Below are 18,202 nucleotides of genomic sequence, written 5' to 3'. Positions count from 1 at the left end.
CGAGGAGGGCTGTAGCAGTTTAAAGTTTCCCCCACACTTTCTTAAGATAAAGTGCAATTTTTAAAGAATGTTTGTTTTGAATAGTAGTTAATATTTGTTACACACTATAATGCTTATGTCTGCTGATCTCTCTATTTTTTTCCTTCTTTTTGTTGTGAAATATTGGATACTTCACCTCTTCAGCTCTTTAAAAAGAAAATCACTCTTACAACTCATGTCCACACTGAAGCCATAATCTTTGATATGGGTTTATAAGTAGACCTTGTTTCATTTTAGGGCTTTACAAGCACAAGCAAATGGTTGGGAACCATTGCCTAATAATACATCCCTAAGTGTACAGTCACATTTCACTGCACCTGTGATGAACTGCAATAAACTGGGAGGTTATAGCTCATGTTTAACACAGTACTACATCATGTTATGCTTTTCTTTTCTTTAAGTGGCACTTTCACTGTAAACATTTAGTGCACTATTTTGCATTGCTTAAATTAAGGGACAGAATTTCATGCAAGAAGACAGACACAGTAATTAAAATGTAAAAGTTTCTCTTTTGATCTCTTACATTTTCCCCTATTTCTTCTTCACAGCATGAAAAAATACCAAAGAAACATTTGTAATAAAGCCAAACTTGGAATACTTGATACAACCATTTATTCATGATCTTTACATTTCCAAGATAAAATGGGAGAACAAGTCAAACAAATCAGTTCCTCAAAATGAACAGAAAAGTGAGTCACTTAGCTGAACAAAACAGTACATTCAAGCAACTGCGCTAAGAATTCCTTCCTTGCTAAACTGGAAGTGTACATAATTGACACTTATTAAATGTTTACAATACAGAAGAAACAAAAACACACAAGCAACTTTACAGAAGTACACATAATAAAAATCCCTTTTATATAACCTTGGCTTAATTTATGGCTTTGTTCACAATGATTATGTGCAGTATTTGTCCCCCAAAAAAAGTGCAAATTCTCCCAACATACACATGTAAACCTATTAAAGATATACAGTGAATTTTAATTGACCTTTGATTACAGTGTGTAACGGAAACAGTGTAGTTTAACTGTAGCTCAACGAAGCTGCTGGTGCTACCTTGTGTAGAGCTTGTTTCTTCAGGATGACAAGGTCAGAGGACACACATAAACACAAGGCCCGACATTATCTGTAGCAGCCGTATATGGGAGCCAGCAATATTCAGAGCAGATGAGGCAATGTGTGGAGAGGAAGTGAGCTGGGTCAAATGTTAACCATCTCCATTAGAGTCTGATCCAGCAGCTGCTTTACACTCAGGCCCTCTTCTTTAGCACGTGTGAGTTTATCTGTTAATATAGCATTGCATCAGTTAAAAATCATTAAAAAATTAAAAAAAATAAATAAATAAAAACAGCGCAGAGATGCACAGAATATAAACAGACGAAGCTCTAGCCCAGGTTAACAAACAGTGTTAGACATGTGCTGGATATTGTTACAAACCTTATGAGTGTGAGGAAATACTCCTCTCTCTTTTTTCAACTACAGAAGTTAGCATTCATTAAGCAAGTACATATACCCAACTCCAATACTGTGAGCCAATTCACTGTAAATATTATACTCAAGCTATAGACAGGGCTGCAGTCAAGACTGACACTGGATTTAAATGACGCTCATGTCCTGCAGTATCTATTCCAAGCACCCTCTCCAAACAGTTTCAGGTCAATCAAAAAAACTAACCTAAAAAAAAAAAAAAAAAAAAAAAAAATGTGAGCACAGATTTAATCCCAAATCACACATGATCTCCTTCCACAACTACCCCCAATATTGTTTTTGCCAATCTTTTATCCTATCATCCTGGTCATTTTACTCTAAAGCTGTACTGTTAATTTCCATGTTGTTGTTTTCTTTGTTTTTTTAATCAATTTTTTGACAAACACTGTACTAAGTGACAGACTGCAGCAAATGTAGCATTGCAGTGATTGTGACAGGGACATGCTCCATATACCTACTTTCCAATCATATATGACAACATATCTCTAACAAGTTGGCTCATATAAACAGATATGGGGCAAATTCTCTCTACATGTACCAAAGCACGCTCCCTCCTCTGTTACTATTTAGACTTTAGTGAATTCAGAGGGTTTGCTCATTCAGATTGTGAGATCATGGACAGTCTGTCAAGCTTACTCAGATTTGCTCTGGAACTTCACAGGGTTCACCAAAATCAAATATATTGTTAATGCAAAAAAAAGGTCAAACCACTGACATATGTCCTGACTGAAATGCTACAGATGAAAAAAAAAAAAAAAACTTCAAAGAAAGTAATGTTTGGTTCTCAGCACAGCTGACCACACTTCATTGTGATTTTCAATTTATACTTGCAAAAAGTTAGCATTCATTAAGCATTTTTGTTGAAAATGTGTGTTTAGATATAAAAGTCAAGCCATTAGAAGTATTTAAAAAAAAAAAAAAAAAAAAAAAAAAAAAGATATTGTGCCCCTGGTACTCTGCCCCTTGAAGCATTTTATAAGCCTTCCCTAAGGCCACTTGCATCATCACCAGCCTTTACCTTCAGAGCATCAGGGCTCAACACTAACTTTTAAGAGTGGTTGGCAGGCTGGTAACCAGGCATCAGCTTTTGGTTGCCATTTTTACTCACCTTGTATTTTGAGTAATTAAGATACTATGTAGTTATGTCAGTTTAATATTAAAAATGTGACAAAAAAAGAATGTTTAAAAGCTTTATTACAGTAACTGAACCGAAGTTTGCGTTTTATCTGTTTGAATTTTAATCTTTAGTGTTATCAGTTAACGTGTCCACCCTCAACTCCTGGTATACAAAATACCAGCATTCGTTTGTGATGTTGACGGGTTAGTCGAACAACTTAATTTGCTTCGCCATTGTTTCTAAAACAGATGCCTCTGCGCGTCAACACACCAACGCACGTGCAGCGTTGTCTCGTTCTGTTTCAGACTGTATACAGCAATATTTAAATATCACTAACACAACAAATATTAAAAACTGATTTATTTTGCGGTGCACGTTTTGCGGTCCTTATGTGGGTTAAAAAGTAGGGGTGTCACGATTGTCACCTCCTGTACTCCGTACTCCAGACGAGGCCGCAGGCTCCCAGGAATGGACGGCCGGGACGATGAACGAGAGGTTTGTGGGTAAATGGCGTGGTGGGTGAAGAGAAGACGGATCCGGACTGTAAGGACGGCCGGCGGACTTTTTGGATGCGCTGCCAGGCTAGGTACGGACACTCTCGGACGGTCTGACTACTTCCCCTGCGTGTGTCCCTGGGTGTCTCGAAAAGTGCAGCTGCAGGCTGCAGGCGAGCTACGCTGTGTCTCTCTGAAGTGTTTTTATTTCGGACGCGCTAAAATAGTCGAGAGAATACATAAATACATATTCTGCGTTTGATTTCAAAGCTCAAAATCGAAAAGTGTCTGCCACTGTTGGCAACCAAAGGCAAAGAATTTGTTGTCAATTTCTCAAAATGGTTGCCAATGGCAACCTGGCAACCATTACTGTCGAGCCCTGAGCACCATGCAGATTTCGACTGGACTGATGTGCTACAGCCCTGTTGATAATTGAGAAAATATATCAAATCCATTCCACAACTTTTCATAACCTAAGGTTGTCTGGCCTCCCATCTGAAACTGCAGTTTGAGCATGCATAATGTGAAAATCTTACATTAGTATTCCACTTTGTTGAAAGCATTACTTGGTTTGTTAAGTTTTGTGGCATAGACACAGTTGTCTACTCTCTCATATCACAGCATTAGACAATATGCCTGGACATGTTGAGTTTCAGAAGAATGAAAGCATAAGAGCCCATTCCAGTTTAAGCCTCGTTTAAGGCTACTCTCAGTTCATTGGTCAGAAGACGGTTTTTCTCAAGCTGCTTGTATAGATGGTCTTGACAGTCAGAAAGCAGGTAAGAGAAAAGAGAAAGAGACAGAAGGCCGGTTAGTGCAAAAGACAAAGAGTTAGTGCTCCTTTGAAACTGATCACAATTGTGTTTGTATTCAAGCTGTTGAACTGCCGACTTCATGAACATATTAAACTAAAGCAATAACTCACTATTTGTCATGTACATTTCCTCAGGAAGGTCTCACAAGCTGTCACTAACTTGCTGTCCTGGTTACCCATGGCAACATCACTTACTCATTATTCCTTTTGTTGCTTTTGTACTTACTGTAGCTTTTACTGAGAATTTTTTCCCCAGAGATATTGAGGATAGCCAGGAAGAAGCCTACACGTTAGTGACCTATGCATAATCCAGATTCACAGATTATGTCAATGACTTTTGGTGCAGGGACTGAGGCTAGGCTGATCGTACTGGAAACTGTTACACCAAAACAAAATAAACAGATTTCTAAGAGGTACACTAGTATCACAATAGAACTTCCTTCCTTAAAAAAGGAGGATGTAGACACTAAAGATCATTATAAAGGATGTTTGAGTCGGTATTTAAAATCCGAAAATCCCTGGTGATGCAGTTGATCCTTTTGGCCACCAAAGTGTGGGTTTGGAAATAGTAAATCTTTCTACTCCAAACTTGCAATTAAGATACAGAAAACAGCAGCACAAATGGCTGAAAAAACTATCAAAGCAGATAGCCTTTCATGGCTGCTGGTTATTTTACCATATTCTTCTAATTCAAAAAGGAAAACAGAGGACAACCATTGTATTTCATGTGAACACTAGTTTGTTAAAACCGCAATACTGCCATTATACCAAATAGCGGTCCTCTCAAACAGAAAAAGGAACAGTGAATGGGAGAGGCGCCTCAGAGTTTATTCAAAAACTACTCAACAAATTAAAACACATAGAAGACAAAAAAAATAAAAGATGGGACAAATGGAAATGAAGAAACATCGCAGGAGAAAGGGGGAAGGGCTGGCATAGATGGAAGAATGTTTATTTTACACAAAGCAATACGGCTCAGAGGTCTGTATGAAAGATGGACAAATGGATGGCAGCAAAGATGGCCCAATGTGCAGTAGTAAAGAAATAAAGACAGGAAACAGAAAGTTGGACTGCGCTGCACAGGAGAGAGATGACGCTCAACCAGCTTCTGGGGTGAGGGGTGTAAAAATTTAGCTGTGAAAAAAAGGAGAAGAACAAAAGTGTTGGAGGGAGATATATAAAAAAAGAGGAATGGAAAATAAACGACATGAAGCACTAAGAAGAAAAAAAGGATACAGAACTGAGCCAGAAAAGCTAAAGAAAATGAGAATGACGCTTATGAAGAAATGTAGCTGTGTTGCGAGAAACTATAAAGGGGAACAAACACTACAACTAAATGCTGTTAGTAGTTACACAGATCAAAAAGGTTTGGGAGATCTAGCCTAAGAACCTAGTCAAAAATACATTCAAAAACACCTTTAGTTCACACACAAATCAATGTTAGACAAGCAGTGAAGGAGGATTTAAAAAGAATCCATCCATCCATCAATAGTTTAGCTGAGTAAAAAATAAATAAATAAATCACTGCACTCAAACACGCCACAAGAGGGAGCTATTGTATGTTGGTAAAAGTGGTTAGGGGTGTTGAGATCTAAGGCACAGAGCAGAAACAAGCATGTGGTGTATTACATGGAAGTCATGTCGTTGAGGGCGTGGTCCAGCTCTTCACTGATGGCCTTGTACTTCAGTTTCTGGGCATACAGCTCATCTATTGTGTGGTAATTATTATGAAGTGGCAGTGAACAATTTGTAAAAAAAATAAATAAAAAATAAAAAAAGAAGACAACAGAAAAATAATAGTGTCAGAGAACAGAAGTTAAAAGGAAAATGCAAATAGAGAAACTGGAGGGGGGAAAAGCAAGACAGAAATAGGAAGTGCACATGGAACAGCTGCTGATGTGTCAGATTCCTGAGGAGTCACTGAGAAACTGCATCACATGTTCCATGACCCTGGGAGGACTGCTTGGGACTAGCTGGCCTTGAACAGTCACTACACCAGAATGTCAAACAGCAGTGTGATGAGAAACGTTGTTGCCAACATGAATAATATCACGCCGGCCTCTGTGGATCACTGCTTTGTCTTTTTCCCCCCGGTAGACAACTGACAGTGCAGATATTTGTCCTGAGGACTTTTTAAAAACACCCTGTCGACCAGATAAATAAACTCACACAGCACCAATGTTTACAAAAGTGTCCTTTGATAAATTTGAAAAAAAAAAAAAAAACTGATGTTTTTACGATATTAGAAGACTCTACGAGGAAACCTGAATAAGGCCTAACAAGCTTTTTGTTTTGACTGTTTGAGTAGTAACTGCCTTCACAACTGCACTGTAACAAACACAACCCCTTCATTTTGTGAAAAATGAAAAAACGACTTTTTCCAATGCCTAAAAATCAAGTGGAAAAGATTCATACCCTCCAGGTCATCAATGGTCTTCTCAAGCTTGGCGACTGATCTCTCAGCGAACTCAGCACGAGTCTCAGCCTGAGTGAAGGAATACAGTCAAACATTAGCAATTCACATTAAGAGGTTTACATTACTAGGCACAGCCCCAGAGGACATTTAAAGCACTTAAGTGCTGTAAAAGAAAGCTGAGCATCACTTGTAATTAAAAAAAATATATATAGTCAGCATACTTAATTCAAGTGAGTCAACAGTCTAATGAGTCAACATCCAAATCACTATAGTTTTAAAGAAGCTCTACAAAATGCTTATGAAAAAAAAGTAGGATGGATAAACTATAGTTTTTTCAAAAATGACTCACTAGTGATTTATGCTAACTTTAGTTATTACACGGCTTTGTTGAACACTCGATTCTGATTGGTCAATTACGGCATTCTACTAGTCGGTTATTTCTGAAGAGCAGACCACTGCTATGGACGCAGTTCTGATCACAGACTCTCGAGTCCAATCATATCAATCCGCAGAAACTAACTTTTTAAAATCATTTAAATCAATATTTGGTGTCAAATTATTGATTTCTGTAGTAAGTATCCATGTAATAAGCAGGATAATGTACAGCGAGCCAGTCATTATTGCAAAATTAAACCCGGACCCCGGTGATGCAGGACCTTGACACTCACTGTACATTATCCCTTACTTAACTCACCTCCTTCAGCTTATCTGTAAGAACCTTGATCTCCTCCTCGTACTTGTCCTCCTTCTGTGAGTACTGTGGTTGCATACAAAGGCCAGAGTTAGGCACATATAAAAGAAATACAAAGACAGTTTTAAACAGATTTCAAGGGTTTATACTGTGGATTATTTGCCATGAATCCTACCTTCTCTGCCTGGGCCTCCAGAGACTTCAGGTTGTTCTGCACGGTTTTCAGCTCCTCCTCAAGCTCAGAACATTTGCTATTGATTTATGGTTTGGTTGAACAAGCAGGAAGATGCCACAGACAAAACAAAAATTACAACAGAATTCGTCTGAAATGTTATTTAAAGTTGTGACTTGGACAGGAAAAGGAAGGACGTTGTTACCTCTCAGACAGCTCAGCACGCTCCTCTGTACGTTCCAGGTCACTCTCAATGATCACCAGCTTACGGGCCACCTGAAGTCACAACTTACAAAGTTTAGCCCCACACTATTTCGATACAACAATAGATTTAAATTCCTTAATGTATCACTGTACTGTAATTCTAATAATTATTTATGACTTGGTGGCAATAATAAGCATCTGACAGAATGTGGCCATTGATGTCAGCTGTTACATTAACGTAAAAGAATGTAGAAAATGCTAAGCTCGAAGTTCATAGTGCAGTGAACAGCTGAGAAACTTGCCTCCTCGTATTTGCGGTCAGCCTCCTCTGCAATGTGTTTGGCCTCCTTCAACTGGATCTCCTGCAGTTCCATCTTCTCCTCGTCCTTCATTGCTCTGTTTTCAATGACCTTCATGCCTCTGAGGGAAAGAAAATAGTATGGCAGGTAAGTCATGAGTACCATAGGCACAATAGCAGGCCAATATTTTTTGATAATTCCCTCTTGCACTACTGACAAGAGATCAGTAGTTTGTCTTATAAAAAGGGCCTGGGAAATTCCATTCTTATGCGGATTAAAATAAAGTTTACCACAAAGCACGTGGTTCTATGTCTCATACTGGTGAAGGTGGCCTGAAATTCAAAAGGAGGACCACATGGACTTTCACATACGTTGGATTACTATCTGGACAAAATGTCTGCATTCACACACTGGTCCGTCAAGTTATGGTGGGGAACACTGTGTACATGATTACTGTGTGTGAGAGGTCATGTATGAATAAACACCAAGTAGAGCATGACACACACGTGCATGACTGTATTATCCATGCTGTCAATACCTGCACTTGTCGAGCGAAAAGACATCATTTAAGTTTCCATCAAAATGCTACAGGTGTGCCGCTTCCACTATTGGTCAGGAGTTATGTTGAATTAATAAAAAGACATTTGGATATCAACACTGGTGCAAACATCATGTTTCAATTTAATATACGCCTCTGAACATTAGTACAATATGACTTCCAGCCACTAGTCGCAGCACTGAGCAAAATTTTAGGAGTGGTATATGATACAACAGCAGGTATCATGCACAATCGTTGATTTTTAGTATACTGTAGTTTAGCAGAATCCACCATTTAAGTGCTAGAGTCATAAAAGTTGTTTCCTATTTGTCTTAAAGGCATTCAGCACCAGCATGACCACTGTGCTCCAAAAAGTTTGCAACAGCATGGGAACCAATACTTAAGTACAGTGAGGTGATTCAGGACTGGATTTTCTTCTGTTTGACTTCCAAAATCTAACCATCCTGTCCTAACCCTGCCACATCACTCTTTGCATAAAGACTATACGTCACCGAAACAAATAACGATGTGATGGGGAACTAAAAACCTCACAAAATGTGAGGAGCTTATTCATGGAGAAGATTTATGGATGTAGTGAGAGAGGACATGAAGTTAATTGGTGTGAGTGAAGAGGATGCAGAGGACAGGGTTAGATGGAGGCAAATGATTCGCTGTGGCGACCCCTGAAAGGGAACAGCCAAAAGGAAAAGAAGAAGAAGAAGAAGAAGTGGGGTCTGTTTTCCGGGTGTAAGGTACCCACCTCTCACTCTCATCAGCAGCCTTCTCAGCCTCCTCCAGCTTGGTCAGAGCTGTGGCCAGACGCTCCTGAGCACGGTCCAACTCCTCCTCAACCAGCTGGATACGTCTGTTCAGGGAAGCTACATCACCCTCAGCCTAGGAGAGCACAACACCACAATCATATAGAGTCAGATCAAGTTAATTTGTATAACCTAAAATCATGTACTATTTTTCAGTTGGCTTTGCAATCTGTTTTACCTCATATATTACCTTTATTTGTTACTTTACTGTATTGCTGCTGTTTTGGGTTTTACTGTGTGTAAAGCACTTTGTAAACTGTTATTAGAAAAGTGCTATACAAATAGTTATTAATAATTATTATCATCATCAGGCTTACAACATCCAACCCATCCCATGCACTCCAGGCAGCATTTGGGCTGGGTCAGGAATGCACCCAAGGGAGGGATGTAGGCTCTAATATGCACATTTTATACACAGGCTGAGGGGCGTAAGGCATTTCTCTTATTTTAAACACAAATTCTAAGCTTAAAAAATGTTAGCCGTAGATTTAACGAAAATGCTAGACTAATGTATCCACCCTTCCTTACCTCTTTCCAGTCAAACCTGCAATTTCCTGTCTCACAGCGATTCCGTTATCTTGTCCCATAAATAAAATAGCTACAAAACATGGCTACAATTTACTATTTTGAAGGGGAGCATCTTCCCTGTGCTGCAACTGCGGGACTTTAACACAGGAGAGGATTTTTATGGACCTGTGGTGCTGCTGCAACGTTAAGCCTACTTGTTACAGGGCTGTTTGTTTATTCTTGACGTGCCGGGTGGTGTCCTTTCATCTGCCCATCGTTTACTCACATCCTGCAGTGGGCTAATTTCAAACATATCTACCTGACACCTGACTGTATTTGAGCAGAACCCGTCGCTGTCTGGGCCTAGAAGCCACGCTTTTTGACCAGATTTACGCCTAATACCGTCGACAGTCTGAGGATTAATTGCCTTAAATAATTAGCAGCGGCTTACTGTTTCCCTAGCACTCCTCTCCTGGTTCAGTTCCCGCTGTAGTAACGCTGCCCGGTCCTCCGCTACATCGGCCTGCTCCTGCAACGACTTAATTTTCTTCTTCACAGCTTCCAGAGAGCTCCCACCGGCCATTTTTGCTGTTTTTGTCTCAGCTAAGCTAGTTTTCCCTCAGCTCTGTGCGGGCTGTCTCAACGCAGACACACTTGGAGATGCGGCGCGTTTGATCCCTGCCCCCACCGCCCTTAATCAACCGCTGATGAGGATTGGGACGTGCCATCAACCCCGGAAGTACCTGATTTTACACGCAACTAATAAAATGTATCTAATGAATAAAACATCTATAAATTGTGCTTATTTCCAGTGTTATAAAATTAAACCTCATGTCATTTTTTATACTTTTTGTCACAACTATGTTGTTGTACAACTATCTAATTCATGAGCTGTTTTGAGTGCATCCCCTACTGGTAAATTGAGCTAACCCTATCAAAATCACAGCTCCAGACATTAGAAACTAATTCAGTCTACAGCTACAGCAATATCAACAACTAAGTTACAGTTGTGTAAGCTATACATAGTTAATCGTCTAATTAATTAACACACCATAAATTATATTTTTATTATTATTAATCAGATTTCTCAGCCTTCTGTCCTACTGCATTAAGCCTACTAATTAGACCTCACACTTCTGTTTTCCTGCTACAAATGCAATAACTATTTCATGCTGATAACACTGCTGCCTGCAGACACATGACACTTTACCCACCCTATTGCATTTTTTATAATTGTTTATTTATTTACTAATAAGAACTTAATTATGTCCTGATCTTATTTGTGATGTCATGTGATTCAACAAGGCACTCTTGTACTTACTATTTGTGTGCAGTGTATTGTATGGTGCATTAAGTACCTTAGTTTTAATTTTCCATCTACTTCTCTTATCTGTGGTATGCATCTGTTTTTGTACTTTTTTAGTTTCCCTGTCAATTGATCAATCAATATAGTCCATCTTAGGAATCAGTTAAGTTGATCTTATGTCATCTTAATAATATTATTGTTGTGTTGTTGTTGATATCATTGTTGCTGATTTTGGCATAATCAATTAGGCATAATTGGTGTAACATTAAACACAGTCAATAAACTAGTAATTTCATCAGGGTTGGACTGTAGAGTGCCAATTGAAATCAGAATAACCACATTTCTGTCAAGGATTTTACAGGTCAAAATATGCTTGTAAAATGCCCGACTGAAACCCTACACTGGCCCTCAGATTTGTCAAAATGGCTGTGGAATGTACTGGTAAGCCTGTGAGCTGTGACCTTACCATATACAGCATACAAGCTAAATTTAACTATCCATATTTTCATCCCATACAGCCCCTCTTATAATTGATTATGGCATAACGTAATCAATAGAGTAAATCTGTCTGGGGGCTGGTGATCTTAGTTTTCTGGGGTGCTTCAAGGTCAAACCATTAGGCAATGGATGCCCCACTGTGGCTTCTCCACCAGTCAGCGGTGCTGTCAGCCCAAACTCACATCTGTGGCTTTCTTCTCAGCGAGCTCCAGTTTCTCCTGGGCATCCTTCAGGGCTTCAGAGTACTTGTCCAACTCATCCTCAGTTGACTTCAGCTTCTTCTGCAGTGCTACCAGGTCATCCTCAAGCTTGGACACAGAGAAACAAGAGGACATTTACCAACATGTAGAAGACAGACATCATACACTCAGACTCACAACACCAAGTACATGACACTGTGTCTGTAAATAATCTCTAAGGTGTGTAAATAATAAATGTGTGTGCTACAGAATAAACTGTATATCAACCATTTAGAAATATAATTATTCTTGGCTAGTAGAATAGGCTTATTGTTAACATGTTACATTATAGCTAAATGAGGAATCCAGAAGTAAAATGTTCTAATTGTTGCCAACTTCATGCAGCCCAAATATGAAGTAAAATAACACAAAAAGCAAAGATATTGTGATTTTTAAAAGTTGATTTAATCATATGAAGATACAGTCTCAGTCACAGGACGCTGGGCATGCAGGAACCATGCAGCGCCAGGCGCACCGTGCCATTGGCACCGGTGCGTAAAAGCACCAGAGCGGATTTCACACTGGATGCCGACCTGTTTGCTCCTGTCCTCAGCTGCTTTCTTGTCTGACTCGGCCTGCTCAGCTCTGTCCATGGCGTTCTCCTTGTCGAGCTTGAGCATCTGCATCTTCTTCTTGATGGCATCCATGGCTGCTTAGTGTCGATGGTGTCCGCGCAAACTAAAAACAAAAGAAACTGAATGAAAGGATCAGAGCGTCTGAACCACACTGAACGCCAAGCTGGAGTGCGAGCTCGCCGCGGCTGTAGTGAGTCAAATATGTAGTTTGGCTGGGCAGTTACTGGATACCCAATACTTTTTTGGAAACAACTGCAGCTGTTTGCCAACGCGGGACCTGTCTTTTTTTCTGGATCTCTTCAGTGATTCGCTCTTCCAAGAAATTTGACCACTTCTATGACTATACATGGGGTATGGACGTCAGGAAGCCACTCCCCCCTCACACCAAGACGTCCACGCCAATTTCTAACACCCTCCAAGTGACAGGCAGGATACAGAGTGTCAAAACTCAGAGAGGTAGTAGCTCCTCAGAGGGGGGAGAAACATGCTGATAATGACATAATTATCACCCAGGAAAATAACCCAGAAACTACATGTTCACGTACAAAAGGCAAATGAGTAATAATTTGACCATTGTCTTACTATTATTTTATACTTTTTACATATATCTGTGCCAAAATAAAGGATTCTAGACAGTGTTTAATCAATCATGTACTCACAACAAATTTCAACAGAGATTGGTACCAGAATGAATTGTAATAGCACTCCATGCATCTGAGCTATTCATACAAAACAAATATATCTGATTGGATAAGCCCTTGTGAAAGTTCTTCTCCCTCTGTGGGGTGTCATATTAGCCAGTAGGCTATGGCTTGTTTGTTTTCCAGGGATCATTTCAGCAGCTCCCTCACAGCATAGTTGAACATCCGAGCGGCAATCAGATAGGCTTCGCTCTCTGTGGAGGTATATCATCAAGCTCCTCTCTGAGCTAATACATGCCAGTTATATCTCTGCAGCGGATTTAGTGGAAGTGCACAGTGGAATATACAGAAGCTCTGGCATTTCAACAGTCCCCTCACCGTGCCTCTGTGATAGTTTACAGGGCCACTGGCACAGCCGCAGCTGTCACACACAACCTGTGGTCAGGACTGTTGGGTGGTTGAGTAATAATAGTTTACTGTCGACTACAGTAATTCATTTTTGTACATGTTAGGGAAATTGCACCTTGAGAAGAAAAATCAATGACCAAATATTGCTAAATATATTAATGAGTGAAATTAAGATGTATTGTAGTAACAGCCACTCCTGTTATGTAATGAACAATACTGTTTTCTTGTCCATAACGCAGAACAACCCACGCTGAGTGTTTTGTCATTCTCTAAGGAACCTTTCTTCTTTTGTCCCTATTATTCTGCTAGTGTTTTGTTGAGTGCATATTTTTGGGGATCTTACTGCTTGGAGAGCACCTGCTCGACTCTGTCCACTGCCCTCATAGCCAATCCCACCCTTACTGAGCTTGACTTTAAGCTTTCTTTCACATACAAACCAGCAGCCTAAATGTTGTCATACCAAAAACACATCACTATTTGTTAATTTCCTAAGTGTCGGTCAATCATACATGGACCTGGATAAATCTTGACCCAACAATGATGTAGGCCTAAATGCTTCTTCTTTGAACAGCTGAAGAGGAAACACTTGTGGAGGATCCAACAAATTGGTCTCAAAGTTTTTGTAGCTAAATTATGACTTGTTTCAAGATAATTTTACTTTTTGCATTCAATTGTTTGTCCTTTGTCTTCTGTTTTTTACTCCTATATTTGATCTCTTTGGTGGTCCCGCCTGATATCCTTCCTGTGGAGCTTTTTTTAAGGCAGTCAGCTGTCACTTTGTTGTCATCCCGCCATGTGTTTTGTGGACTGTTACGCAGCCAGCCAGACATGCCAATCATATACAGAGATCAAAGAGGCCCATGGCGTGATCCATGTCATCCTAGAACCCTGGATAGATAGAGGGATGGACATCACCACATTGTACCTGTCCAACAATTAATGATTTACTCCAATTAAGTGTTAGGGTTTTGATTCAGGGGTCTGTAAATCATTCTAAAATACTCAGGCCCAGAGTTCTCTAAGACAGAGGTCTTTTTAACATAACTCAGTTTGTGGACTCTATACTTGCAGCTAAAATGGGATTTTTATATTCATTATACATGTACAACATGACAGTATTTGTGCCTGCAGCATAGACCAAGTGGTCATCCTCATGATTCTTTGAGCCTTTTACCACAGTTTTATTCACACTAATGCTAGAGAACGTTGCATATTTCTGCATAAAATGTCTGTCTTTTAATTGGTTTGTTCACCAGGAAAAAGTTTCAGCGTGAGTCATATTCATGCTGATGGGTGTGATAATTGAAACAACCCTCAATATACCCTCAGAACTCAAATCTAAACACATGAGTCTTTGTTTCTGTGGTGTATCACAGCTCAGCATAGTTAGGGATTCTGAAATTGAGAGACTGCTATAATTCATATCATGTCATATTATAAGGATTTTAAGAGATAGCAGACAAAATAGTGAAAGCGCAGCTTAGTCAAACCTTGATGCTGCAGCGTCAGACCACAAGGGTTGATTATAGATGTGTTGAGGCAGCTGGGTGAGCAGCTCCCAGACAAAAATGGGAGTATGGTGATGATTTCATTGTTAACATCTAGACTGGAATTTCTCACCTCCTCCTCAATAATTAAAAGTATCAAGTAGGAGTAATGCTGGTGTTCCACCCGATCCTTATGAGTCAAACTTTATCTCTTGCTGTGATTCAGTCTAATCAAACTCATCAAAACGGTTCAGACATGCAGAGCTCATGTAAAATATCAGTGTGATGAGTGTTTAGCCACAGTGCTTGTTACAGTATGTCATTGGTATGCCATTTTCCATCAGTGGAGTAACACAGCCAACAACCTGATGTGACACTGATCTTTTTATTGAAAAGAAAATGTGGAAAATAAAGCAGTGACTGCAGGTCACAGTGGCATAGAAGAAATAATCAAGAAACCATGTGTGCCTGTGGCACCTACAAGTCAGGGCAGATAATCTTATATTGAATACAACTGTCTTCAGTGGATGAAGCCTCTAACCTTGCTGTGTAGCACGTTGCTGTCATTAGTAACCGTACCCGCTTTCTGACGTTTATTATAATTAAATTTAGGGCATAAAAATAATGGATGAGCTGTCTTCTATCAGCTGCTTGCCCACATTAAATTCAATGCCCTTGTCCTTGGACCCAGGTTTCTTGCTGTCTCCCCCCCCAGCCAAGTCAGTGTAACAGGGCTGATAAAAGTCTGATCCAATAGGAACTGGAAAATGTTAAAGAGTCACTCAGATTAAAACGTCATTTGAAAAAGCCTACGCCGTAAAAGAATAAATAACAATATAGCAGAAAAGGGATTCCAGGCTTAATAGCAGTGCTGGGAGCAGCTGTGTCAGTGTAACTGACATTGCTGCCTCAAATTTTAGTGCTGGACAAATTTAGCACAGGCCTCAGTTAATAGCATGGACTCAACATAGCTTCGTGTTTAGTGCTGACTCAGAAATACCATCTTGTCCTGACACTAAACTGACACAGACACTTAAAGAAACCTTGCTTGCTTGCCAGAACTCACCTGTTATTCACTGGGACTGGAGAACTTGTAGTGGTTCTGCATCTTGTCAGTACGAAACATCTTGAGAGGATGTAACAGACAGACATGTAGAATTTCATATTTTATTTATTCAGCCAACTGTTAAATTTTACTTTCTGTAAATTTGTTTTCCAACATAAAAAGGTCTAAATGTTGTTTCAAAGCTGTCTCCAAACTGCCAGGAATAAAATTCTGGTGCAGAACGGAGTCCTTATAGGTCTGGGTATCGAACCTCAATACATTTTGAGTACCAATCAAAATGTGTTTGTGACATCAAGGACTGAAAGTGTCGAAAGTTGGTAGGCCCTGTTGAATTCCAATTCACAAATTATTCGATCAGATAGTTTCTGATTTTAATTTTACTATTATTTAACAATGGTGTATTGAGCAGATTGATAGATTTTGTTAAATGAGAAAAAAGTCAAAATAGATTTACATCCCTCAAAGTAAGGTACTGTATCAGCACCAATATTGATACCCAGCCGTCAAAGTTAAGTATATGGAGTATGAACATGCTGGAATCAGCCTGTAAAATTACCAAAATGTCTACGTTTTGAATTGTAGGACAAACACCTCCCAGGTTGCTAAAACAAATGTACACAAATTCTGAGGACATGACCTCAGTGTTATAGATATCTGAGCCTGTATATTTGTTTGTATGAAGATGTATTCAACTACCTACTCTTGTGGTTTGGGATGTGAAGAAGTGTGAGATGAAATATTGATTAATTTATGCGCTTCTTTTATATAAAAAAAAAAAAAGTACTTTTTCAATTTCGTTTTCTCCAATGCTCGAGCTCATTCCAGAATTTTTATTCAAACCAGGTCGGATGCAGTATTGGTTAATTTTTATAATGGAGGGGACTAAATGTATTTCCAAGTCCAAATCTGTGTGTTCCTGTTGCTTCTTGTACACCAAGAACGACATTTCGTGTGAGAAAAAAACCTTTACAGTTGTGTTGTTTCTCCCGAAATTAAGCTGTCAGAAATGAGCGTTTGACCAATGAAATTCGTGTTGGTTTACGTTCACGAGATGGAGAGCAGGAGAGGACCTCAAACTGGAAGACGAGGAAGAAGAAGGTGGTACCGGTAGGCAACCAGCAAAATGCAGGAACTCCTAAGTAGAAAGCTACGGTAGGAAATGTAAGTCTGAAATTTGAGGAAAAAATGTCTGGTCATAAACCAGAAAGTGATGATGGCAAATGTAAATCAGTGTTGTTGGGATTATAAACATGTATAAATTGCTGGATAATGTACTAGCCGCTACAGGGCTCCTTTCAGAGAAAGGTGCCGTTCAACTTATTTACTTCGTTGTAAGGCGGTAACATAATTACAGGCAGTCATAAACTGTACATATGGATAGTATCGTAGAAAAGGTTTCAGTCGTAGTCATCTGGACACTGTTTTCAGAATCAAGACGTTTCGGCTCCCATACGGAAGTCATTCTCAATTGTGAAAATGGTCTGAGAACTCAGAAATTTAAGATAATCTGTGTTACTTAAGCCCTGCCCTTAGGAAGGAGTCTTCCTGAGTTTCTGCTGTTTACCCTGCCTAGTTTCACCTGAAACTGACCTTCTTTTGTTTCCATGATGGCCCAGTAATCAGGCCTATTGTTTTCTGGCTGCACCTCCCTCATCACTGTTAAGTACCTAGCTATAGAGATTAGCATATGATTGGCTTGACCAAGGTGCTAATACACTGTGGTAAACCGTTGGCAAGTTGAATGTCAGACCACCATTCCTGTTCAAAGAGGGGTTTTCTTTTTTCACAAAAATGGCTTCTTTGACTCCTCTTTCAAACCAACTCTTTGAAGAGTTGGTTTGAAACCATTTTTCATAATTGAGAATGACTTCTGGATGGGAGCTGAAATGTATTGATTTAAAAAAAAAAAAAAAAAAAAAAACAGTGTCCAGATGACTACGACTGAAACCTTTTCTACGATTGAACATTCCCGGACGAATGAGGGACTACACCATATGGATAGTAGTAGATAGAAGCATCCTCTCCAATTTCAATGATAAACATAAACCATAATCACACATTAGCTATAAGCATGCAAAGACAGGTACATTATGAAGTTAGCTACCTAGCCAAATATAGATGAATTAGCAGCATCACTCTTGAGTTGAATAATAACGTCCATCTTAGTCAAAGGAACCACAGGTAAGTACACTCGACATTCGGTACTCATAATTACAAACTTACTCAGGAAGAGCTTAATCTGCTGTAACAGTAGCTATAGAGTCTAAACTTACATCATCTCTGACTTCTGTATAGGCAACCGCCATAACGTAAGGAGAAACGAGATGCTTCGAGAATGTCTCCGGAATTTATAATGCGTAAATTACATAATTGGCAACTAAATAC

The 18,202-nt window shown here is 39.4% G+C and overlaps 1 protein-coding gene across 8 annotated transcripts; it reads right to left on the bottom strand.

The window, feature by feature from the left end:
* Positions 1–634: 634 nt before the first annotated feature.
* On the bottom strand, positions 635–12,438 carry LOC122873722 (tropomyosin alpha-1 chain-like). 8 transcript variants are annotated; one of them, XM_044190818.1, is made up of 10 exons: positions 12,174–12,430; positions 11,584–11,709; positions 9,033–9,166; positions 7,738–7,855; positions 7,437–7,507; positions 7,235–7,310; positions 7,063–7,125; positions 6,368–6,437; positions 5,582–5,660; positions 4,884–5,086 (listed from the first exon to the last, which is right to left on the bottom strand). In XM_044190818.1, the coding sequence occupies exons 1-10, from the start codon at positions 12,285–12,287 to the stop codon at positions 5,083–5,085; spliced, it is 855 nt and encodes a 284-aa protein (XP_044046753.1). In that variant the 5' UTR covers positions 12,288–12,430; the 3' UTR covers positions 4,884–5,082. The 8 variants fall into 8 exon arrangements, with proteins under 8 accessions (XP_044046762.1, XP_044046789.1, XP_044046771.1 ...); XM_044190827.1 differs by lacking the exons at positions 4,884–5,086; positions 5,582–5,660 and adding an exon at positions 635–1,322 and having other exon boundaries at positions 12,174–12,434; XM_044190836.1 differs by lacking the exons at positions 4,884–5,086; positions 5,582–5,660 and adding an exon at positions 1,816–3,898 and having other exon boundaries at positions 12,174–12,434.
* Positions 12,439–18,202: the final 5,764 nt, after the last annotated feature.

The sequence above is a fragment of the Siniperca chuatsi genome, linkage group LG1, assembly GCF_020085105.1.
Source record: "Siniperca chuatsi isolate FFG_IHB_CAS linkage group LG1, ASM2008510v1, whole genome shotgun sequence".
NCBI lineage: Eukaryota > Metazoa > Chordata > Actinopteri > Centrarchiformes > Sinipercidae > Siniperca > Siniperca chuatsi.
Note: the sequence above shows the minus strand (reverse complement) of the source record. Positions and strands in the feature narration are given on the sequence as shown.